We start from the raw sequence: 25,360 nt of genomic DNA on the forward strand, positions 1-25,360 counted from the left end.
AGGCGCATGGCTCATGCCTGTAATCCCAGCACTTTGGAAGGCCAAGGCAGTAAAATTGCTTGAGGCCAGGAGTTCTAGACCAGCCTAGGCAGCATAGTGAACCCTATCTTTACAAAAAATAAAAACATTAGCTGGGTATAGTGGTGTGCACCTGTAGTCCCAGCTACTCAGGAGGCTGAGGTGGGAGTACTGCTTGAACCCAGGAGTTCAAGGCTGCAGAGAGCTATGATCACACCATTGCACTGCAGCCTGAGCAAGATTCTCTTTCTTAAAAAATAAAAATAAAAAGTGAAAATAGAATATAGACAACCCTCTAAAAGTTCCACAATCCCCAGGCCATGGACTGTGAGTTTTCACCCTCTGCTCTATAAAAATGTTCAATGTTATAAAAACAGTGACTTTTCCTTGTGCGTCCCTTCTCCCCTATGTGAGGAGAGACCGGGTTAGATTGTTCTGGATGCTCCTGAAGTCAGGGAGGGCAGGGGCAGGCATGGTTCCTTATCCTACTGGAAATCCCCTCCCTGCCCTAGACAATTTTAGCATCTTGCTCCTCACCTTCCACCACGCTTCCCACCAACGCTGTATTTTATTTACCCTAGAACCCCAAAGAGCATAAGATGCTCCAGTATTTTATGTATCACAACAAACAAAAAATATGACCAATTAAACTACAGCACACAAATGAGGTATTGCAACTTAATGTAAGAGAGGCTCTAAGGAGGAAAGCTGTGTATCTTAAAATACAACCGTGAAATAAGGCAACAGCTCCCGTATACTGAGCTCCTACCATGTGTCAGAAACTGGACTCTCTGCTCTTTATATATTATCTTTACTTCTCCCAGTTGTTCCCGTTTGACCGATGAAGAAATTGAGGCTCAGAAAAGCAAAGTGGCTCGCTAAGTCGTCTAGCTGGTAAGAGGTGGTACATAGATTTTAGCCCAAATGGCCCTGTCCTAGGATGACTACCTCCTTCCCTCTCACTGTCCCCTGCCACTCCCATCCCTGCTGTCCCCTGGGATGCCTAAAGGAGACACCAAACTGAAACTGTCACTTTCCCTTGCTCATATTGCAGCCACACAGTGAATCTCAATGCAGCCCCGGACAAGCCCCAGTCCGTCCGTGATTGATTCTGTCTAAACTTCAGAAGCAGAATGAGTGGAGCCACGTTCATTATTGACACAGCAAAATTAATTTTCTGCCATCTCCTCTTCCCCATGCCCAGCCCCCAGCACCTCGCCTCTCCTATGAGTATTGGCGCACGGCTGCTGACGGGTGCTCCTGAAATGCCAACTTGCATTTCTCATCATTAATTTCTTTGTAAATGTCATTAGTAATTGTTCCTGCTTGACCAAAGAGTACAATCCAGGCTTCCACCCAGAGCACCCTGGTCTCTTGTTGATGGGGGCTAAGACATCCCCAGCCATGCCAGACCCCAGCCTCCTGATGCAGGCAGCCATCCCCGCTCCCAATAAGTCAGGATCACAGGCTGCTGTATCAAGAAAGTTCTGACACAAATGGAGTTCAGTAACACAAAACCTCCTGCCCTTGGTGTTAGGACAATGGTTGTATGTTCAGGCTGCCTGGGTTCAAATCTCATCTCTGCCCAACTATGCCTCAGTCTCCCCACCTGTGAAACGGGGATAACAGCAGCACTGGCTTCATAGGTTTGTCCTCAGAATGGGAAAATCAAGGCAAAAGGATTCCCTTAGTGCCTGGTTGGTGGTGGTGCTACCATCGTCCTTCACCTTGCCTCTTACCACCAGGGTTGCAGGTTCAGCTCTGCCACTTACCAGCCGTGGGACACGACATCAAGCGAGTGGCTTAAACTTGCTGTTGAGCCTGCTTCTCCCATCTGTGAAAGAGGGACAGTGATATCCACATCAACTCTGCCAATTCCACCTCAGATGTTGCCTCCTCCATGTGGCCTTCCTAGGGGACCAGGCACCATGCTCGATGATTTACAAGCATGATGCTGCATCCCCACAGTAACCCTCCAAGAGGGGCACTGGCAGCCCACTGTCCAGGTGACGACAGTGAGTCACCGTGAGGGAGGTCACATGCCCAAGGTCACATTGACAAAGCAACTCTGAGGCCCCCAAACCTCATTTCTGGGGGGTGGATGTTGACTGTGCTCCTTGTCCCTAGAAGGCCCAGGACACAGGCCTGAACCCTTCGCCGCAAAGCAGTAAAAATGAGGCAGTGCTTCCTGAGTGCTGCGAGGGACCTCACAGCAAGCCCTTCCCGTGAGTAGCTTCTTACGACCTCACATGAGTGTGTCTCCTTGTCGTAAATGGGTAAACTGAGACTCCCCATGTGGGCAGAGCTGCCAGGAAAGCAGAGCTATGAGCCCAGGTGGTCTGACAGGAGTGTCTGTGTCTGTGTCTATGTCTGGGGTCACCCCCTCAGGCCCCAAGGCCCCATGTCTTCCCGTGTGAGAGGCTCCCTCTTTGTCTGAGTCAATGCGGGGCAGGGCTTACAGGGTGCAAACCTCTGTGGATGTGGAGCCGGTGAGGCGCCGCCACTCGCAGTGTTGTCACTGTTACTAAGAAACTGAAGGCATGTGGTCCCGGCTGAGGCAGCGCCGGGGAGGGGTTCGGCTCACCACACACACAATGGCCACCGGCCTGAGGCTCCTGGCAGCTCCCCCGTGCCCATCTGTCGAGATGGCATGGTGCCCTCTAAAGTTGGTTGGCCCCCCGCCTAGGGCATGAATGACAGGCTCCAATGGGCAGACGGGCAGCCGGAGGCTGATTCCAAGTGCCATCTCTGCCTGGAGCTGGGCCTTGAGGGGAGGCCCCCCAGTCCCCACCTGGGCCTCCACACACTTCATTGCTCAGGCGAGCTGACCCTCAAGGCTCACGAGGGTATCTGAGCACAGCTGGGCACAGACTTCTGTTTTAACACTACCCCTCCGGTGCCCGCTCCTCACTGCGCCTCTGTGGTGACCAGGGAGAAGCCATTGCTCACCCAGGGCTGTCCAGACCAGCGACAGTATCATGCCCCGGGAGCTGCATGCAGCCTCCATGTCACCCTCTGGAACGCCTGCCTCGCTGGGAGGTGAGGCCCACTTCGAGACCCTGCACCCAGAGACCTACCCTTGGCTTCTAAGGGCTTTGAGAGTCATCTCCAACCCCACTGCCTCAGCCCGCAGGCTGCGAACACAGGCACTCATGTCAGACTGCCTGGCCTCACATTTCTCTCCGCTGGCAGCTATGTCCACATGGGGAGCCTCAGTTTACCCATCTATGACATGGACCTCATGCGTGAGGTCCTAAGAGGCTACCCACATGAAGGGCTTACAGTCAGGTTCCCAGTAAGCACTCAGGAAATGCTGTCTCATTTGTACTACTTTGGGGTGAGGGGCTCAGGCCTGTGCCTTGGGCCTTCTAAGGACAAGGAGTGTTGTCAGTGTCCACCCCAGACTTCTCCCAAGGCAGACCCCAAACTGCCACACATGGCCCCTCAGGAGACACAGCTGCCTCCAGTAGTGGCAGCAATAATAATCATGTCAATGACAACAGTGATGATGATGATGATGATGCCACACCTTATTAGGTTGGGAACACCCTTGCCCCACTTGACAGTAAATAAACCAAGGCTTAGAGACACAGACCAACTGTGCTCGTAACACAGTAACTTACAGGGAGCAAGGGCAAAGCTCAGGCTCCACAGTGCCCCTTAATGTCACATGGGGGCCCAACTGTGGGGCTCTGTTGTGTGTAGCACTTATGTTGTATTTAGTATGTAGTATGAGTGATATGGTATGATGCAGCACTATACTATACTGTATTATATACTATACCATATTACATCACATTATATTATATTCCACAAACACATAAGAAAAATTCTGTTTGTCCTTATTAGCTTACTTTCCCCTCCCTGCAACATGTGAGGGGCTTAGTCTATGCCTCTGTTTGTCCCCAGCACCTATGCACAGCTGGCACAGATCAGGTGCTTAGTAAACACTTGCGGGCTAGATTGAGCACGTCCACACATGATTGATTGAATGAGTCAATGAATGCATTAACAGAAAGCCCACCACCTCCAGACCACAGGCAGGGCAATGACTAGGGCTCACCAACCTTTGACTCTGACCCAGACCCAATGCTGGGAGCTTTTCAGGCATCACTGCCTTCAGCTACCCCAGTACCAAACAAAGAAGGGCTCTTCAATAACCCTGGTCTCTTGAAAGCAAGAGAATGCCGGTGACTTGCTTATGGTCATGGAGCTGCTTGGTGGCAGGGCTGGCATCTGAGGCCAGACTGTGAGCTCCACAGCATGGGCATGGCATCACCACAACATGTGGTCACATTAAGTAGAATTCAGGCTGTGCTGGGCTCTGGTTTCCTACCCTAGTGGGGAAGGCAGGAAGCATAAAGTGATCCTATTGGAAAAGGGCCACAATGACCCTCAGCAATCCTTCTATCCTAAATGCTATAAAGTGCTTTACACATGCGAACTCCATCTTCACAACAACCCGAGGCGGCAGGTCTTACCCCATTTAACAGATGTGGAAACTGAGCCCAGAGAAATACAACATCTGCAGTAGGAAATAATGGGCGGCTGGGCACGGTGGCCCATACCTGTAATCCCAGCACTTTGAGAGGCCGAGGCAAGTGGGTCACTTGAGGTCAGAAGTTTGAGACCAGCCTCGCCAACATGGTGAAACCCCTGTCTCTCCTAAAAATACAAAATTAGCCAGGCATGGTGGTGGGCACCTGTAATCCCAGCTACTCGGGAGGCTGAAGCAGGAGAATCACTTGAACCCGGGAGGCGGAGATTGCAGTGAGCCGAGATCGTGTTACTGCACACTCCAGACTGGGTGACCGAGTGAGACTCTGTCTCAAAAAAATAAAAAAGAAAATAATGGGGATTGGGAGACTTCGGGGGGTCAGCAGCCAGCCCAACTCTCAGCCCTCCCCAGGCTCCTGGCCTCACAAGTGGCTGACTCCAGCGTGAGCAACAGGTTCTCACTCCCTGGAACCACCACTGGGTGTCAGCCAGCAACTTCAGGCCACACCCATCTGGGCCCTGGTCTCCCAGCAGAAGTCAGGTTGACAAGGACGGGGCCATCTCTAAAGCAGGAAGGAGGAAGATGCCGCTACTCACAGAAAGCGCAGCCAGAGTCAAATGCTAAGTATGTGCCTAGAGCACTTTTGATTTTTAATTATTATTAGTTATAATTATCTGGCTGGATCCAACAGCAGCAGTACAAAGAGACAAGGAAACTGGCTCTTTGGTTACCCATCTTATAAGGACCAGGGATTTTAAAAATGGGCTCCCGGAATCTGTGGGTTTCCCCTTCTTCCTTTTCCCCCTTTCCTGCTTGTGTTCTCTTTCCGACTTTCCAGGAGCTCAAAAAATATGTTAACACATATGGGGATGGATGGATGGATGGATGGATGGATGGATGGATGGATGGATGGCAAAGGGTGTCTTCACTCTCCAAAAACTCACGTCAGAGTGGAGAGTTTGGTGTAGACGTAGTGACTTACAATCCATATGGCCAACGGAATCAGGGGGGTTAAACCAAGGGCTGGAGAAACCAAAGGAAGGAGAATCCGAGAGGCTTCTCAGGGGAGGAGGCACTGGAGCTGGGCTGATGCATTAAGAGAAAGAAAGGGTACTTCCTGCAGGCAGATAGGCAGGTGTACGTGCATCTAGGAAGCCCCATATTGATCTCACTGGGTAGGCGATGCGAGGCCAGCCCAGGAGAATAACGCAGGAAGGCAGTGGCCGTCTGTCCTGCTTGCCCCTCTAGTCCCTCTGCCTTTTTATTCTGTTCTGCGAACACCCCAAATCTGCTTGGGCCTCAGATACTTGGTACTGGCTCTTCCCTCTCCTGGAGGATCCCCCAGCTCTTCCCCACACTGGCTCTGCAACCTCCAGGATTGAGCTGAAATGCCAGCCTTTCCTGACCACCCAACACACACACACACACACACACACACACACACACACGCACATGCGTACACACACACGCACGCACACACACACATGCACATACACACACCACTCTCCATCACAGTACAGCGTTTTCACATTCTGAAATCCCCTAGTTCATGTATTTACTGACTTATCATCAGTGTCTCCCAAAGCATGTCAGCTCCATGAGAATAGAAACCCTGTCTCCTTGTTCCCAGTTCTGTCTCAGGCTCCTGAGGTGGTGCCGGGAGTAGGTACTCAGTAAATGGAATCAGGGCAAGGGCTGAATCAAATGTTCTCAAGGGCTAGGAAGGAAGGGTCCCAAGGGAGCTGAGATCCCGCCCCTGTCTCAGAGAGCTCTCCCTCTGGCCGGGTACCAGGACCCAGCCTGGCAGAGCCCGGCTCACCCTATCGGAAGGGCTCCGGGTTGCTTGTTAGAATACCTAGCTCTGCTTTTAATCAATTGTAATCATTTAGCTGGAAGCAGCATGATTAGGCACACACAAGCAAACAGCATGAGCTAATCCTTTAAATGCACCCGCTCAACGCTGGGCTGGCCGCTTTGCCACCGCGGGCCCGGCTCACGGAATCACTTCCTGCAGCCCCTGGCTTTGTCAATGAGGGAGTCAAGATTCCAGGGCGTGGCGCTGGTCCAACACCCCAAAACCATCTTCATCAAGGACATGTGCACGTGTGCGTGCACACATACACGCGCTGTGAACTCTGACATGCCCTGGCAGGCAGTGCCCCACAGCTCCAAGATCCCAGAAGTTCTATGTCTAAAAAGACGTCTCTCTAGTTCAAGTTCTATTCCCCCATGACAGGACCAAGCAAGTCATAAAGGGGAGAAAGGTGGCAGCACCATGAACCTGAGGTCTTAGGAAGTCCCTATCTCCGTGACGAGAATGAATCCTTCCTCTGGGGAGAGGAAGCCCAGCCTAAGCCAAACCCATCCTGATGCTCATTTGCAAGCAACAGGGTTTGCAAGGTCCTGGCCTCGAGCTGCAGCCTGGCAAACGTGGCCATGCACAGCCCTGGCCCCGCGCGCACAGGCCCCATGGCGTTCCCAGCTGGGCTCACCCAGGAGCAATTTTTTTTGCATCCCCTGTTACTGCTACTTGTGCTACCTGCTTGGCCCAACTACTAAAATAGTTTCTGGGTCCCCTGACAACGAAAGCTTTTTATAGTTCAGCACTGCAGGCCTCATTTAAATCTATTAGCTCATATAAATGGCAATTTATTTAAACTTTGGAGGGTTTCTGTTTGCCTTGGTGGCAAAGACAATCCAGCTTTATGTGTGGCTCTGCCATTTGCAAATGACCCTTGGCAAACCGCTTAACTTCTCAGAGCCTCAGTTTCTGTATCTGTAAATGGGGATGAGAGTACCTTGTTCATAGGGCTGTACACAATCCATGCAAAGTGCTTAGAACAGAGCCTGGCCCGCAGCACAGACCTAGGGCCCAGGGGTGAAGGCCATGAGAATTGTCTCTTGTACAATTTCAGGGGAGCTTGTCCACTGTCTAACTCCAGCCCTGTATGGCTGGTAAGCCGCACATGACCCTCATGCACGCATCCCCACAGTGAGGATGAAGAACAGGAAGCAGCAAGGCTCTTAGGATGGGGAGATGGAGGCACCATCCGTGCCCAGTGTCTGTGGGCACAGAGGTGCCCATGGGGATGCAGAGACAGCTGGGCTGGTGGGCAGAGGCGACCCCTCCCCTCAGGTTGGCTAACCGCTGGCATGGGGCCGATAGGGCCCCAGGCCTTCATCTGCTGAGGCCTGAGGCTGGGAATGTAAGGCCAACAGCTCTGACATTTGCGGACTGTCTTGCACCCCCAGTCAAATCTACATACCACCCTCCACGGCGCCCGGATGTGGCTCAGAAATAGAGGGTCCTAAGAAAAGAGCCCAGGTCAAAGGCGCTCAGAGAAGTGGGGGAAGGGGGACCCGAAGCCCCGGCCCTCTGGCCTCCATTCCATGCCCTTTATGCCCCGTCTCACTGCCCTGGGCACCTGGCTCCTCCCAATGCCCCAATGTGGGGTCTCCTGTGCCCACAGCCCTGAGGCTTGGTGGGATGCCACACAGGGAAGGACTTGGAGTCTCACTTTGTTCAAACTAAGGCTGGAAACCATGAAAGCAAAGCAAACTCCAAGGAGAGGGAATCCCCAAAGCCATCTGATCCTCAAACTGCCCAGAAGTCAATGTCAATAATAATCACAGGCAGCGTCTGCTACATGCTCTGTGTGCCAGCCACTGTGCCAAGGGCCTTTTGCAACTGAACTCTTAAGTAGGAACTACTCACACCCCTGCCTTACAGGTAAGGAAACTGAGGCTTACGGCTGGTGCATGACAGAGCAAGGTTTTAAATACGGAGCTGCCCTCACAAAGACTGGGCTGCTCCCTGCTTCACTCTTGGCAGCATTTCAGACACGTGCATTGTTTGCACACTTCTACCGACAGGGACCTCAGCACTTTCCATTTCTGGACAGTTTTCCCACACACTGCAAATGCGCAGTGTCCATCCAGGTCATGCACCCCTTCCCTGAACAGCACCCTGAACTTGCTGGTTGGTATCACATGATCCTACCCCCAGCCACAGCTCACTGGAGCAGGGTGGACAGCTGACCCAGGCTCACCTACCAGATTCCCCCTCCAGGGATCTAGCACCTGTTGCCTGAGGGCTGGCTGCCACCGCTGTCACTATCTCTGGGGTTTCCTGGGTGTTCCTTCTGGCTACCTGTGTCACCAATCCTCACACTAAATCCTCTCTGTTGAGCTACCTAGGGTGTCTGTCTTAGCAGAATTGACAGGAGCTGTGGAACCTTGACCACCTTCCTCCTTGTGCAGAGGAGCCCAGAAAGTCAGGCTGTAGAGAGAGAGGACAATAAAAGCCAGAAAGAGGCAGAAGGCAGGGACCAGGCAGTCTTAGAGAAGACAGAGTGTAGCTGCCTTATTTAAGTGACACTTGGCTCCGGGAATAGGGCTGCCAAAAACCCAACATTGCTTCCTGCTCTTAGCATCCAAAATCCACTCATGTCCCTACAGCTTAATTTCCCTTCTAGCTTGCGCCAACTGCAGAGAGTGATGCCTGAGCCATGACTATCCAGGACCAAAACCCCTGTTCTGAGTTGGCACCCACTGCCAAAAGTCTTGGAGCCACCTGCAGCAATAAGAACCCCTCCAGGACCCAGAGTTCTTAAAATGCTCGAAGACAACTGTCCCTGCATTTCTTCTGCAATCCATCCAAGTCTTCTCCTGGTTAAACAGACTTAGGATAGACTCCTGGAAGCACCTCGAGGTCAGACTGGATCCCCTACTGCCTGGGTTTTCAAGGTGTGGGGTGAGCGTGGGCAGGTGTATATGTGGGTGAGGGTACGGGTATATGGACAAAGCTTAGTCTCCCCTATTTCTTTTTTTCTTGCTTTCAAGTCATAGGATTTATTTTGTTTTGTGAAATTGAAAGCTTTAAGCCATAACAAAATGAGAGAAAACTTTTTTTTTTCATTGTTAGATCAGGCCAGTTAATGGTGAGTTTCTTGGTAATATCCTTTCTCCACCCTATGGCTTCGAAGTTATCACTTGGGCTACTTTAACTCTGTGACTCATTGTTGTTCCTGCTGCTGTCTTCTGAGATAGATATGCTGCTTACTGTTCCCGCTTTGCTCCAAAATCTCTTCATTTTATTCCATTTAAGACTAACAATAGCAATTAAAATGAGCAAAGGTAAAAAAGAAATGTAGAAACTGATCAAAAGACCATTGTTTTTAGGAGCAGCACGTCGTTCTGGAAACAAGGTACACTTTTTTCTACCGTAAGCTAAAATCCATCATTAACACTTCCTCCTGGTGATGATATTGGCGGCTCACAATCTGGAGGAGTATAACCAGGTTCACACTGACAATGGAAAAGTTCATTGCAAGCCCCATTCTCTCCGCAATTTATGTTATATCTTGTTATATTTATGTCACTAAGATATTTGCATCCTTGGAATCTACATAACCTGTGTTGACCACATGCAGTTATAGCTTCTGCATAGGTCCCCCATTATTTTGAACCATTTCTTGCATGTGCAGACAAACATACATGACCCCCAAGGTAAGTATATTGTATATCAAAGTCTGTCATTGATACTGTTTCTGAATGTGTCCAGTGACAATCTTTCCACAAAGAATATCATAAAAATGACAATGGGAACCACAGTTTCCAAATTTGTCATTTAGAAAATTCACTTTTTCTGTACACAGAACACTAGCAGACTTAGAAAATTTTCCAAATAACTGTGCGCACTGTCTGTCCCTATCTCTGCATTCTCCTTTAAAGCAATATCTAGTCTTATTACTGCAGTATTCTAAATCAGCAGCTTTCACATCAGTTACACAAAACTCAGATGTTCCATTGCAAAAAAAAAAAAAAGTCTCCCCTATTTCTTCCCTGCAACTCCGACCTTCAGCCACTGACAACTACTGGTCTGTTTTCTATGGCGATATATTTTTACCTTTTTCCAGAATGTCATGTCAATAAAACCATACAGCATGGAACCTTTTGAGTACGGCTTTTGTCATGTGACATTTGAGATTTATCCATGGCACCAGGGACAGTGGCTCACGCCTGTAATCCCAACACTCTGGGAAGCCAAGGCGGGAGGATTGCTTGAGCCCAGGAGTTTGAGACCAGCCTGGGCAGTATCATGAGACCCCATCTCTAAAAATAAAAGTTAAAATTAAAAAATTAGCTGGGTGTGGTGGTGTGCACCTATAGTCCCAGCTACTCAGGAAGCTGAGGTGAAAGGATGACATGAGCCCCGGAGGTTGAGGCTGCAGTAAGCCATGATCACACTCCTGCACTCCAGCCTGGGTGACAGAGCCAGACCCTGTCACTTAAAAAACAAAACAAGATTCATTCACATTGTAACATGTATCTGCAGTTGCCTTTTACTGCTGAGAATGTACACATGACCTGTACCAATGTAACACATGACCCCATCTGTTACCCATCCTCCAAATAAGGGACAATGAGCAGGCCTCTGGTTTGGGGCCATGACAAAGCTGTTATCATCATTCATGTAGAGGTATTGGTGTGAGTGTAAATTTTCCTTTTTTTCTTGGGTAAACACTAAGAGTGGGATTACTGGGTCTAACGGTAAATGAATGTTTAACTTTATAAGAAACTGACAAATATTTTGTCACATGGCCATACCATCTTGCACTGCCACCAGCAATGTGTGAAAGTTCCTATCCCACCCTCATCAACTCTCAGCATTGTGAGTTTTTCATTTATGTGGGTGGCATCAGGCTATGGTTTTCACTTGCCCTTCCCTAATGACTAATGATGTTCATTTTCTTTGGTGAGACATCTGCCAAAAGATTTTTGCTCATTTTTTAGTTGTTCTGTGTCCCGTCTCATTATGGAGTTTTGAGAGTTCTTCATATAGTCTGGATACAAGTGCTTTATTCGATATGTGATTTGCAAATATTTTCTCCCAATCAGTGACTTTTCATTCTCTTAACCATGTCTTTCAAAAGCAAACTTCTTACATTTTGATTCAGGGTGTAAATCAGATAATATCTGTCCCCTGCTTGGTTTCCCATCATGATGGAGATAAAATCCAAAGTCCTTCACTGTCCTGAAAACCTTGCCATGATCTGGGCTCCATTGCCTCTGCCCCAATTCACTGTGCTTCAGCTGCACTCTGCCTTCTGTCATCCTAGCCCTGGCACCCAGTGGCCACAGGGCCTTTGCACTCATGGCTCTCTTCCACACAATACTGCCTTCATGCCATCGGGCCTCAGCTTGCATGCCACCTCCTCAGGGAGGCCCTCCCTGACCACACTTACCAAGGAGTGTCTGACTTCAACCTCCCAGCATGCTCTAGCCCATTATTTGGTTTTATTTTTTTCATGTCATTGGCTCTTATTGGAAAGTGCCCATCAATCCCCTAGAATGCAGACCCCGTGGGTATTTCTTCATCTTTTCACCACTGTCTTCTCAGGTGCTAGAAACAGGGCCTGGCACATCATGGGCCCTCCACATACTTGCTTCAAACAAATGAATAGGAAAGCTAGTTCCCTCTCATGTTCCTAATTATTCTGTTGTGAATCTGCAACAGTTTGTCTAAACTCCTTTGAATTAATCTCAGTCTTTTGGGCAGAGCCCTCCGAACTTGGAATCAAAGAGGACTCACACCTCCCTTATACTGGCAACTGTGCTCCTGTTAATGCATCCTAAGAAAACATTACGTTTGGAGGGAGACATGTCAATGTTGACAGAGACCAAGCCTGTCGTGGTTCAGTTCTACCTCCTATACTTCTATTCCTGCAGCAGCACTTCCTGGTCCTGCAGTGAGCTCAATCCTAAGCCTAGAATCTTCTCAAGACCTCTCAGCCCATAGTCCCTTGTGCCTGCAAATACCAGGTGCCTGGAATTTCCATGCATAACCTCAAACTACACATGGCCACAAGAAACCAGCAAGGATAGAACTCCAGCTGGCCTTGCCTCCCACTGCCCCACCCAAACCCCCAGCTCATTCCAAGAAACAGCACACTTGCCTGTTCCACCCAACCAGGGCCTTCCAGCCCCAGCTTCTGTGTAGGGACAATGAACACTCCAATGCCTGCAAAACCCTCCTCTCAAAAACGAGAAAATTGCTATTCAAGTTACTTAACGAGAGCCATTATTTCCATAGATTTGGCATTGCAACAACACTTCCGTATTTAAACGGTCTATAATTAAAATCATTAATTGCAGAAAATAGTGACTCGTTAAGGCTGTAATTTAGCGGTTTCTCAGTATTTGAGGATCTGACTTAAAGCTTAACGGGATGAGCCAGGGAACCACCAGCTCACATGAACTGCTCTCAGGTCAAGTGTGGCCCACAGCTCGAGATAGGTGGGATCGAAGCAAGATCCAGATTGAAAGCAGCAGCCTCCCTCCACCTCTGCACTTATGAGCTAGGCCCCCAGCCCAGTGACACCAATGAAGCTCAAAAACGTCAGGATGGGAAACCTTCTCTGGGAATAATCTTAAGGCCATCAGAGAAGAGACCTCTTGGCATTTGGGACAATGCAGGCGAGCCAGGCAGGAGCTGAGCAAGTCCAAAGTGTAAATAAATCGTAGTTTATATGCACTCACGGGTTTAAAAGAGGCCTGACCTGTTGGGCTATAGAAAGCCTCCTCTGTCAGGATACCCAGGCCTATTTTGGTAGCTGGGCCACTCAGGTAAGGCAGGTAGGATAAGGCGGCTGCATGGACTGCACTTGGGAGAGGGTGCACATCCAGCACATGAGCAGGGAGGCTTCTTGGATGGCATCAATGCCTAGCTGTCACCCCACACATCCTAAGCACAGAGACATCAGCTCAGTTTGTGGATCAATGGGGAGACAGCAGTGGCATGGTAAGGGTCACTAGCTCAGTGGTGGCCTTTTGGAAGTGGAACCCCCTCTCTGGGCCAGGTCTGTATGATTGGTTTCATAACTCTGTCCCACGTTGTGACAATGGGATAAAGGCCTCATGTACAATACACAAATTTATGAGCACCGTAAGGATGAAAAGAAACAGGCTTTCCACCACACCAGCTGGGTGCTCCTCGGGGCCAGCCCTGAGCTCAGCCTACCTAGCCCTGGCATGGGGCCAGCCTATGGAAACAGGACTTGACCATCTAATGGTGAATCCCCCCGGTCCCCACACCCTCCAAGGGCCTGTTTGCATGTCCTCCAGGCAACAGCCACCACCAGCTGTGCAGACAGGCGGGCCCAGGCCTGGCAGTGTGGGTGGGCCACAGCACAGTAAGAAGGGGGCCCCCTACAACAGGCCACAGCTGTGCCCCTCTAACCCCAGAGAGGGAGGCACCACTGTGGCCATTCAAGTGACTCTGCATGGTGTAAGTGGCCCCAGCCTTGTAACCTGGGTGTGTGGGAGATTGCTGCATGCAGGTGCAGCAGTGGCATGGGGATGAGGGAGGGTGCTGCTGGGTGTGTAGGGTCCCCCCTGGGGGGCCAAACTGGTGTGTGTGAGTCCTTAGGGCTCCCTTCTCCTTCCAGGCAGAGGGTGGAATTCCCTGCCTCACCCGCTTTGAGGTTGGGCGTGCCCGCGGGACTTACTCTAGTCAACACAATGTGAGAGAAGGTGGCGTGCATCATTTCCGAGGAGAAGCTTGAAGTGCTGGTACAGAAGTCACCACCTCCCTCTTCTCCCTGCCTCAGTGACTACGGAAACGTGGATGGGCATGGACCCTCCGTGGGCCTGGGTCACTAAGTGAATATTATGAACAGAGTCTCTTCCCCATCACCTGCTTGGATATGTCACATGGGCAACAAATAAACCTTTTGTTGAGGACACAGAGACCGAGAGGAGGTTTGTTATTGCAGCCTAACCTACCCATATCCTTCCCGACAGGCTCATTCTTGGTATGTGACATTTCGGCATGTCCGTCTGTGTGTATATGTGATATATCTGTGGACGTGAGTGTGGTCCTTCTTTTGGGGGTGCAGTGTTGTGCTGCATGTGTGCGGTATTCCTCAGGGTGGATGCAGTGTTACTCTTTGTGACATCTCTGGGCATATACACTGTGATAGGAACTGTGTGCGTGCACCTTCCCTTTGTGTGTGTGATGCTATGGTCCAGGTACAGTGAATGTGAGATTTTTCTGTGTACGTGTGTTGTATTTCTGGTGGGCATGTGATCTCTCCAGTGTTGCAAGAATTTTTTGCAAAAACCAGTGGGAGAGAAAGCAGTTTCACTTGGGCACAGATCTTGTTCCTTGGAAAAACCAGTAACAGGTGAAATGGGGCCCCATGGGATTCCAAGGCAGGTGGCTGCGAATGCCTGGGAAGACCGTCACACCAGCTTCCTTTCCCAAGGTCCTCTCAGTTACCACAGGCTGGGGATGAGGATGCAAGGAAGTTGGCTGAGGCCCCTGTCCCTTACCTGAGGGCCACATCAGTCTTAGGACCTCTGGTGACTGCCTCTAAGCTGGGGCAATCGGGCACCACTACTCTTCTTTTCTGGCTTTTATGGACAAAACTGGAGGCTCCAAGGCCCCAGACCTAACTCCTGTCCCCACACAGCCCCAGGACCCAGCCACAAAGACATCATGGGCTTCTAGCCACAGAACCAAAGCTCAGTGAAATATCATTTTACAATAGAGGTAGGGAAATGGAATCCCCAAGAGCAGACAGGACTTGCCACGAAACACCTCAAATGTAAGCTTCTGACTCCTGCTCTGGGCTCAGCCGGTGGCAGTTGGTTCTTTTGAGAACGCTGGGCTGGCAGAGGCCAGGGGGCTGAAACTCCATGCCTGCTAGCCAGGAGGTCAGCCCCTGATTGCAGACCTGCCAGCATAAGACTCCACCAGCTTGCCTTAACCCTGAGACCGTCGGTGCTGACGGGGGAACCGAGGACCATCAGGCGGCGTGGTGCAGTGGATGTGGGCACCCACCTGCAGCTCGGTCTGGAAGAAGAACTTCTGAGGGCACTGTGAGCAGTCGTAGATCTTGTCCTCCTGCCCGTGCACGGCAAAGATGTGCTGCTGCAACTTGTTGGCCTGGACGAAGACTAGACACAGACATGGCTGTCAGGGCCAAGCTCAGGACACCAGCCCAGCCTCCTGTGGCAGCTGCCCCCACAACACTCGCAGGCAGGGATCACTGTGGCATAGGTACAGTCACCCAAACAGTGGGCTACTGGGAGTGTTCTTAGCACATACTAGAGGAGGCTCAAGTTAGATAAGCTGAGCTCCGGTACTTAGTGGCTGTGCAACCCTGGGTAAGTCACTTAACCTCTCTGGGCTCCATTTCCTCACTCAAAAAATGAAGATTATAATATGTCCCTAGCTGGGTGGCTGGGAGGATCAAATGGGATATTGATAAAGTGCTTAAAAGATGGCCTGCCACAGACAAATGAATGCTGTCTTCCTCATCCCCATCATCAACAGCCAGACACCTACAGGGGTGAGCTTCTTGAACCCCTCCCAGGCCTGTAGGACAGGTGCTATTATCCCCATTTTATACAAGAGAAAACTGAGGTGCCAGGAATGTTAAATGGCTTGTCCAAGGTCCCACCGCTAGCAAGTGGCAGAGCCTAGACTTGAATTAAATAAGCTCAGCACAGGGTCTTGTACAAGAAGTTGCTCAACCAACACAAATTCCTATTTTTATTGTTGTCAGCATCCTCGGGCCCCCACACAGAGGCCCCCATGTCCTGGGTTGGCAGACGGGCAGCTGGGGCCCTTCAGTGCCAGCCTCAGAGTGTGGCAGTGACAGATGGGTGGGGGCTCCTGCGATGAGGGGGAAGATGGCATCAGGGTGCTCAGGGGCTCTAGGGAGCCCCAGGGGTGTGTGTTTGGGGGATTTGCCCCAGAGTGGACACCCCTGGGCCTGGCATGGAGGAGGTCTAGCCCTGGCTTCCCAGTGGCAGGAGTTCTGAGGTGGCCCCAGCCCTGGGCGCACCCAGGAGGTGGCCCAGAGCAGCTGTGTGTCTGGGAGGTGAGCACTTCAGAGATACCCTCCTGCCAGGCGTCCTCCCCAGGGTGGGCTTCCTGCCGTGGCAGACAGCAGATGTCGGGGGAGGCAGGGAAGGCCAGGCTCTCCCACGCACACCGGCTGCCATCTGGGCAGCAGGAGGGGGCCGGCAGAGCCCCTGAGACTTGCCTCGGGCTGGGACAGCCATTCGCCTGGGCCGGCAGCCAGTCTGGGGGCTGGGAACTTGGCCGGCAGAGCTGCCCTTGACCCCTGCATCCTGGAGCATGGACGGGAGCTAGGTAGGCCAGGGAAGGGGGAACCAGGAGTATGTGAAGCTGGGAGCCCCAGAAGTGCTGAATAGAGCTCAAGGCTCGGGGAGACAAACACAGGGCCTGGGAGGGGAAAACTGCAGCAGAGTGTTGAGGCTGGGCTGGACAAAGGGCTTCTAGCTCCTGTGTGCAGAGGGCGAGGAGAGGGTGCCAACCAGCCTGCTGATGAGGAGAGGCCAGAGAGCACTGAAGGAGGGCGCGTGTCAGCTCTGAACTGAGGGACGTGGGGCAAAGGGCCTGTTAATCCCTCAGGGTATCCCCCATGGAGTCCTGGTCTATAACAGGCCTGCCAAGGAAAGAGGAAGAGCACACACTGGGATCCCGCAATGACAGGGCAGGGCTCCTGCGTTCATCTCTCTCCCCTGAGGGGCACAAGCTGGGTACCTTACCTGTGAAACACACGGGGCATTTGAAGGTGCCGCCCATGCCCTCGAAGCTGTGCTCAATGAGGTGACAGAGGAGCTTGGCCGGGGAGTCGAACATCTGGTTGCACAGCTTACACTCGTGGTTGATGCCTTCCTCTGCAAGGAAAACCCGTGACCAGTCAGTGACCAGCATGCCATGTCCCCCAGACAGGTGCTCACAAGGCCTCCCATAGACCCCAGCACTAACCCCCCTCTAATCCCCAGCACCGGGACTGGTGAAGGGACCGCAGACACCAAGACTCATCCTGGCTCCACATGGCCTCACCCCTAGAGGCTTACAGACCCCAGAGAACCGGCTCCAAATATGTGGCCCTTGGAGGTGCCATTTGCTGTGATTTCTCCTGCTGATCAAGCAGCCAGGTGTGCAGGCCATGGTCAACAGCTTGAGTCCCAAGACTGGGTCACTGTGCAGAGGCACACAGGATGAGGTACAGGATGGAGAAGGTGGTCCAACCAGGATTTTAAAAAATCCAATCAAATATTTATTGAGCATGTACTATGTGCCAGGTACTTTGCTCTAAGGATTATTTAGGCAACTAAACAAATAATGTCTCTGCCCCCACTCTGGCGGTGGGGTAGACAGATGATAAACAAAATCATCAGCACATAATGCAGTGTCAGGAGGTGATGTGAATACGTGGCGAGAGCACTCTAGGAGAGGGGTGGGGCCAGGGCCCTGAGGTGGGTCCATGCCATGCTGGACAGGCTTGAAGCCCAGCATGGGAACACAGTGCCTGAGCTCAGAGGGCCAAGAGTGAGGTCAGAGAGGCCACAGGGATGCACAAGAAAAGCCCTGTCAGCCCCTGGAGGACTTTGGAATTTTACTTCGAGACTGACGGGCAGCATGGAAGATACTGCACCAAACGCTCTTTTTATTTGCTTTTCTTTTAAACAAATGGTCTATGCAGTGGATGATGGACAACAGGCAAACTCGCCATCCTGCTTCAGACCAGAACATAGCTCCTCCATCTCCCCACCTGGGAGCTGCTGAGACCCCAAACCTTCACCCAAAGGCGCCGGGGGACACAGAGTGCCTGAGCACCAGCCTTGCCAGTGTCGAGGAGGCTCAGAGCTCTGGTGCCCTCGCTCACAATCAAGCAGCAGCAGGTTCAAATTCTGGCTCCTCAGCCCCACACAGCATGCTGTGGGCACAAGCTCATGTGCAGTAAGATGGGGACAACCTGTCCTCCCTGCTTCCCGGGCTGCAGGAGGACAGAGGGGCCCAGGGGTCAGTGGTGGGGATGGGGAATCCCCTGGTTTGAGCCTCACATCACCTGGGGTTGGAATCCGTCCCTCCCCTTACTGGGTGATCTTAGGCAAGTCACACAACCTCTCTGTACCTCAGTTTCCTCTGTCTGAAACACTCCATAACAGCTTTTCTGTTATAGTTGCTATGAGAATTAAATGAGCTAATACATGCACAGGGGTCTGGAACAGACCCTGGCACACAGCAAGTGCTCAATAAGTGTTTACTGCCAGGCATGTCAGTGTTGGTGAGAGTATTATCTGGGACAGCCAAGGACACGGGTTCCCCTTTGGGCTCCCCCAGGGAACCAGCCTCACTGAAGGCGCCAGGTGCTCTGATTTGCCCTTAAAGGCAAGAATTAGGTAGCAGAGGGGTTCTGCTGGTGGCAAGACATGAACACAGATGGGCTGAGGCTCCTGGCGAGTCCCTGGGTCCCTAGGCCCTGGCAGGGGCTGGCAGAGACAGCAGGCATTCCCCCTGGCCCAGCCATCCCCCACACCCCCGGGCACCCCACCGCAGAGGCGCACACACACACGTGCACACACAGGTGGGCCTGCCCCACATAGCCCACTGGCTGGAATCTACCGGGTGTTTGTCATGCCCCTGGAGCCCTGGCAACTAGGCCACATACACCCGACAGAGACTCAAACAGATCTTCCATTTATACTAGCAGAAAAGGAATTCATTGACAAGTTTTGGGACACAGGGCAGGCTCAGCACGCTCGCCCCGCAGGCCCCACGCACGTCCTCCACCTCCCTTGGGGAGACGTTCATCATAATTAGAGATGGCCTCCAGTGTGGGGGGCTGCCTCAAAAGACCCCCCAATGCATCCCCTGCCCCCTGCACAAACAACATTGCCCAGTGCTGGCACAGGGTGTAGGATCAAGGAAAGAAAGAGACTCCACCCTTACATGTGACCTTATTAGAATGAGGACACCCCGTGGACATTAAGGAGGGAGGGGGTATGTGAGGTTGACAACTGTGCAGAGTTTTCTGTAAGAATAGTTTATAACATATTTCAGTCTCAGAAATAACCCAGCTTACTTGGAAAACTGCATTTCTGGGAAGAAGAAATGGGTTTGGAGAATTAGACCATTTACTCAAGTAACACAGCCAGATGGGGGCGGTGCAGAAGAGGATACAAAACCTTTCCTATATGCATGTATCCCCGCCATCGTACACCACCGCCAGGCAGCCTGCCCTGACTTGTACCCCTCATTGTACATGACCTCCAGGCAGCCTGCCCTGACTATTCCAGTTCATGAGCACACACACATGTGCACGCACACACACACACACGACTACTCCCTCACTAGGCACAATGACCCTTGATTCATGTAACCATGTGAGATTTTCTGGGCTTGCCTGCTGGAGGGGCTTGGAAATACAGAGGAGAGACGTCCCCAGGCTGGGCCCTCTCTCCCTGCCCAGCTAGGGGCTCTGGGGGCTGAGATGGCAAACAGGATTTACTGCTCTCTGCCGAGTGGGGGCCTTTAACCACTTGGCTGTGAATGGCGACGTGCCCATCTGATACACAAACACCGAGAGGACAAAGAAGCCTCCTGCAACTTATAAATCAGAGAAATCATGTCTGACAGTCACTTTCCGTTCTCCGAGTGCCGAGCAATTCATCAGCTGGTCCCCCCTGATTCATAGCCGCAGCTACACCCAGCACCCACGTTCATAAATATGTGCAGTCAGGCAGCCCTGGAGCTGCAAGCCGTCCGGGGCCCAAACGGCTACCATTTAAGCAGATCACAGCCCCAAACCAGTGTCAAAGTAAGGTTCCAGGCTAATTAGATCAAGAGCCCAACAGACCACTGTGTGTCTCGGGACCCTTTCCTCTCTCTCCCCCAAGTGTTTTAAGAGAGTCAAACCTGGGGAAAGAGGGGAGGAGAAATAAAACAAGCAAAAAGTGAAAGTGAAGGGAGGGGATGGAATAAAGCCTGAGGGGTTCCTGCAGAGCTGGGACTCGCTCCCACTCAAGGCAAGACCTTTTGATTTGCAAATCTTTCTGAAGACGAGGCCTTCTCCCCACTGGAGGGGTTCGAGGTACTCCCTTGGGTGTCCATTACGTGTATCTCTGCCTATGAAACCATCCAGGAAAACAGGGGGAGGGCCGGGGAGGTGGAGAGGGCGGGGAGGGGCTGCCCTAGTTAGTGTGACAAACACTCCTTTGCGTGCTGGTGACCCAATGTGAGCCAGCCCATGGATATTGATAGAATTTGCTAGCACCATCACTCTCACCCCGCAGGCGCTGACAACCTCTCGTTCCACCCCAAGATGCAGGGTCTGCCGATAGTGGCACCCTCCGAGAATCACTTTCCTGAATTATATAAGATCGCACAGTGCTCGGCCGACACCTTGGAGCAGAATGACAAAGCTGTCTGGGAGCCTGCAGGCCCCTCCACCCCAGCGTGGGGACTGGAGGATTTTGTGAGTTAAGACGCACGATCGCTTCCCTTCCTTTTCTGTGCCTTTTTTTTTTTAATAGCACATGACAGGCATCCATAAGACAGACCCACACAACTCAAGTGAATTATGCAGCCCCGCTCATTTGTAAAGTGAAATGCAGATTTCACCTGCTGAAATTCAGATCTTGCCTCCTGTTCCCCATAAGTCGAGGCTGGCACAAGGAAATCTATTGATTTATTATGATTTAAAAAAATAAAAATAAATAAAAACTCAAACTGCCAAACAAACAACCCGCCAAGCAGGAAAATCCCAAAGTCCCTGTCTCTCCTTTCTCCCTCCTCTGCTCAGGAATAATAAGTGTTAATTTTACACTTCATTTCTCAAAAAAATAATAGGATGTGCTTTTGCTTAAAACCAAGTCAGCCTGCTGGAACCTTTCAGGCTGAAACTGTGTCAGCCCAAAAGAGGAGCAGAGGGCTTTGTGGAAGAGCATCGTGCCGAGATGATAGCTCCCTGTAATGTCCCTGGTACCGACTTTTGTCTCCAAAAGCATTTGATCCCTGGCAGACACATACTTATTTCCATACGGGTCTTGGGGGAAGCCAGGAGGAGAGAGAGCTGATTATCAGAATCCTGAAGGTGAAGCTCAGGTGGGCCCCACTGATGTCAAAGGCAGGCCTGGGCACACATTCGGAGGCCATAATTTGCTGCCTGGGAGGGAGGAGCGGCGGGCTGCAGCGGGGTGTGGACGGGGCATTGTTCTCGGGCTCTGGTGCACTGAGCGTGACCTGCTCCAGCCACAACGGATAGTCCCTGCCTACCCCCTCTCTTAGCAGGAACCCCCCTCGGGAAAGCTGACCCCAGAGTGGCATCATTAATGCACACACCTGTCTAGGAGAAGACCAATGACTTCCGCCTGGTGTTGACTAGGGGCATGACTAGCCACCTACATCCAGGACGTGGCAATGAAGGACACAAAAGCTAGAGCCGGGAACACTTGGGTTTGAGCCCTAGTTCCACCACTCACTCGATGTGTAGACTGGAGTAAGTTACTTTGCCTCTCTGAGCTTCTGCTTCTGCCACTAGAAAATAGGCAGAGTCATTACGGGGCTTTTGTATGGCAGCCAAGCAGTCTTATTCGGCCACAGGACATCTGCCCTTGCTGAGACCCCCAGACCATCCAACACTCCTTCCCTCACTACACTCAGGGGTCTGCCTAAAGGACACCTCCTCAGGGAGGCCTTACTCGAGACCCCCATCTAACACAGCACACACCCCCGTCCTTTCCAGCACCTGGCCCACCTTTAATTCCTGGATAGTGCTTACTACCACCTGGTATATTACAGGGTTCATTGTTTAATTCATTCTCATTCCCTCCGTCCCTCCCTCCCTCCGGCACACAGACAGAGTAACATAAACTCCATGAGGGCTGCTTTGCCCACTGCTATGTCACCAGTGCCTAGAACAGGATCTGGCACCCAGGAGACACTTGACGAGCAGGAAATGAGTGATTTATGTAAAGCACTTAGCACAGAGTTTGGGGTAGGGTGGGAGTGCTGGTAAATGCCATCACTATGCACCCATGGTCACCCCTAATCTCACAGGACTTGGCTTGTAAAAACCTCAACTCCAGTAACGCTTTCTGGAACCCCACAGAACAACAGCCTGCTCCAAGACTGAGGGCGTGGAGAGGCTCCCTCAGCTGACAGAAGAGGAAGGGACACTTAGAGAGGCAAGGCCCCTAACAGGGATGTGGCAGGGCAGAGCGGGGCAGCAGCAGCCCTGCTGTTCACCCCCAGCAGCCCTCTCTGGCTTTAGAAAATTCAAGAAACAGCCACAAGACCTAAAACCTGGGACCCAGCAAGCCACCCCTGCTCCCTGATCACCCAAAAAAATCCTGGTCAGAAGGAAGACAGAGCCGCCCTCCGCATCTCCATGTTTGAGCCTGGGGGGTCCCCTCGCCAGCACAAGCGCCGGTTGCAGCAGGGCTGGGGCTTTCCCTGAGGAAGGGGAGGAGGTAGCCCTGCATGTGACAGCGTGGGACAGTCCAGGCTGCACCTCCTCTCTCCAAGAGTGTGTCTGCAGGTGGAAGCAAGGCAGGGAATACACAGGCTGCTTGGCTAAGCTGAGGCCCCTCCACTACCAGCCCCAGAAATAAATGCCCCAGACTGACATTCCACAGCACCAGGGACAGCCTGCGGCCTGCGCACCTAGTATCAGGTCAAGTCCTGAGGTCCTGGGGCTCAGACATACACACTGTAAATGGGCGCGGTACATGGTCCTTGGAGAGAGGAAGCATGGGAGAAAAGGCCCCAGCACTCATCCAGGCAAATCTTGCCAGGAGGCAAGAGGGTGAGGTGAGGGTGACCCCAGGAGAGGACCCCCCTGACACCATCCCCATAGATAACCACAAATAGCGCAGAACAGGAGCTAGGAACCTGAGCTGTGGGAGACTCTGTCCTTTGTTTCCTGTAAGAAACAAAGACCCCCAGGCAGAAAGAGGAGGGCAGGTGATAATATCTGGGCAGCCAGATTGGGCCGTTTATCTATTGATCTGTCATTAAATGCCATGAAGAAATTAACCAGTCCAGGCTGAAGGGAAGGGGAGAGTGACATTTAGGCTGGGAGTCAACCAGGGTCACAGGAGAACTCAGGGTCTGAGGAGTGTCCCTTGTCAAAGGCTGGGCAAGAGCTGGGAGCAGGTGAGTGGTGATGGGGGATGACCATGGGAGCCCCAACACCCCCAGCTCTGGCAGCCCACGGGAACCCACTTCCCTGCCAAGCAGCCCGAGCAGCACCTGGGAGCTTGAGAGAAATGCAGAGTCTCAGGCCTGCCCCAGAGCTGCAGCATTTTAAAGGTGCCCCCGTGTTTGGGGCGTCCATTAACGCTTGAGAACCACTGAGCACGATACAAGGGGCTTAGGGACGCTGATATTGTTGGAATCCTGCTGTCCCGAAGCTGGGTTTGGGAGCTGTCCCACTGCTTTGACCAATATTCTATGTGGAAGGATCTCTTAAAAGGCAGGAAGTTTTCTAGTCACTTTTTGTCCACATTTTGCAAAAGACTGAAAAATCGTCAGCAATGAAAAATATTTCCTGTGGTTACTCCTGGGATGGAAATGATGCGAGTATATCTTTGAAGAGGCTGCTGGAGACTCTGACGGTGGGTGGCTAACACTCCCCCAAACCATCCCCGCATCACGGCTGTCCCCGACCCCCAGTGCCAGGGGCTCTCCACCCTTTGGTGTCCTCCTCACTCAAGACCGCTCAGCCATGGCTTGAAGGCACAGCCCACCACGCTGCTCCCATTTTGGGCTCACATTTTCCTAATTAATGCTGGAGGATGGGCTGTGCCCTTCCTCCTCCCCCTGGGGGCACCTTCCCAGGCCATTCTGCCCAGAAGGGACCCATCGTATGGTCCCCTGTGTTTCACAAAGGCTTCTAAATGAGCTCTGGCAGCCTGAACCGGGCCCCACGGGGGACCCAGAGCCTCTTCAAAACAGAGCCCTGACAATTAGGCAGTCTGAGTTTTGAAAGGCTTGGGATTGATGGTGTGGACAGTAAAAACATCACCTGGGGAGCTGGGTGTAGTCCTCCGAGGGTTGCCTGAGGTCAGTTGCCATGGCAACGGAGAATGAGCTCAACCTTGTAACTGACCCTTATCTTTTTTTGATCTGTGGGCCACTTGGGGCCAGGGCTTGAAATCAACTGGAAAATAATCCGGTCACATATCAGAAAGAAAACTATTTATACTTATTTACCCAGGTACCCACCAACGTCCCCTTCCACAATGCTGTCGACGCCGCAATAAACCGACATCGCATGTGCAAACGAACGCTACCCCATGGCAGGAGAAAGGGGGAGACCGAATGCCCCATCTGGGTAGAATGCCAATTCCACGCATGGGCACGTGGGTGTGGGTGGGAAGGGTTACCCCCCACCCTGCAGCCTCGCCCTTCATCGCTACTGACCACAGCAAGACTGGACTCTCCTGCCTTCCAGCATCTGGTCCAGGCCCACCAAGGGATGGCCTCTGCGATCTGCCCTCTCGCTTGCTATGCAGGCATGTGGTTTCAGCCTGGCTTGATCACTAGGTTGTCTTCCTTGATTCCAGCATCTGACAAGTCTCCCCTCTGCCAGAGGCTGGACAGAGAGGCCAGGTGGAAGTTCATCACTTTCTACACCTGGGGGTCACAATGGGATTCGGGGAACGAAGGCTAAGAAAGGAGGAGGACAGAGGCCTTCCTTCCTGGTCCCACACCCGAGGAAGGGCTGGCTGCCTCAACCACCCCAGCATTCACCCCAGGGTTTCCATGGCAAGATCGGCCATCTGGCCAAAGCCTGTCTCCAGGACACAGCTCTCCTAAGTTATAAGTACTTTGCTCGCTCTCTCCTTCTCTGAAACTCAAATCAGAAGACTCCAGATGGTTCCACTGACCAACTGCTCCCAAGGGCCATGTCAGATGGATCTTAGCTAGGGGTCAGTTAAGCTTGAGAATGATTTCTGGTAAACTCCCTGTGAGATTTCCCATCACAGCAAACAGGACAGCTCAGCGGACGG

At 52.0% G+C, this 25,360-nt stretch overlaps 1 protein-coding gene across 3 annotated transcripts in view; it reads right to left on the reverse strand.

Annotated features, from left to right (window-relative positions):
* The window catches only part of ZNF423 (zinc finger protein 423), a 366,350-nt gene that overhangs the window by 17,507 nt on the left and 323,483 nt on the right, over positions 1 to 25,360 (reverse strand). For all 3 annotated transcript variants that reach the window (XM_057300143.2, XM_034940121.4, XM_034940120.4), the window contains 2 exons: positions 17,102 to 17,233; positions 15,363 to 15,478 (listed from right to left, as the gene is read on the reverse strand). In XM_057300143.2, the coding sequence (XP_057156126.1) occupies positions 15,363 to 15,478; positions 17,102 to 17,233 (248 nt within the window). The remainder of the gene's footprint in view (positions 1 to 15,362; positions 15,479 to 17,101; positions 17,234 to 25,360) is intronic.

Source organism: Pan paniscus, chromosome 18 (genome assembly GCF_029289425.2).
Source record: "Pan paniscus chromosome 18, NHGRI_mPanPan1-v2.0_pri, whole genome shotgun sequence".
NCBI classification, from domain to species: domain Eukaryota; kingdom Metazoa; phylum Chordata; class Mammalia; order Primates; family Hominidae; genus Pan; species Pan paniscus.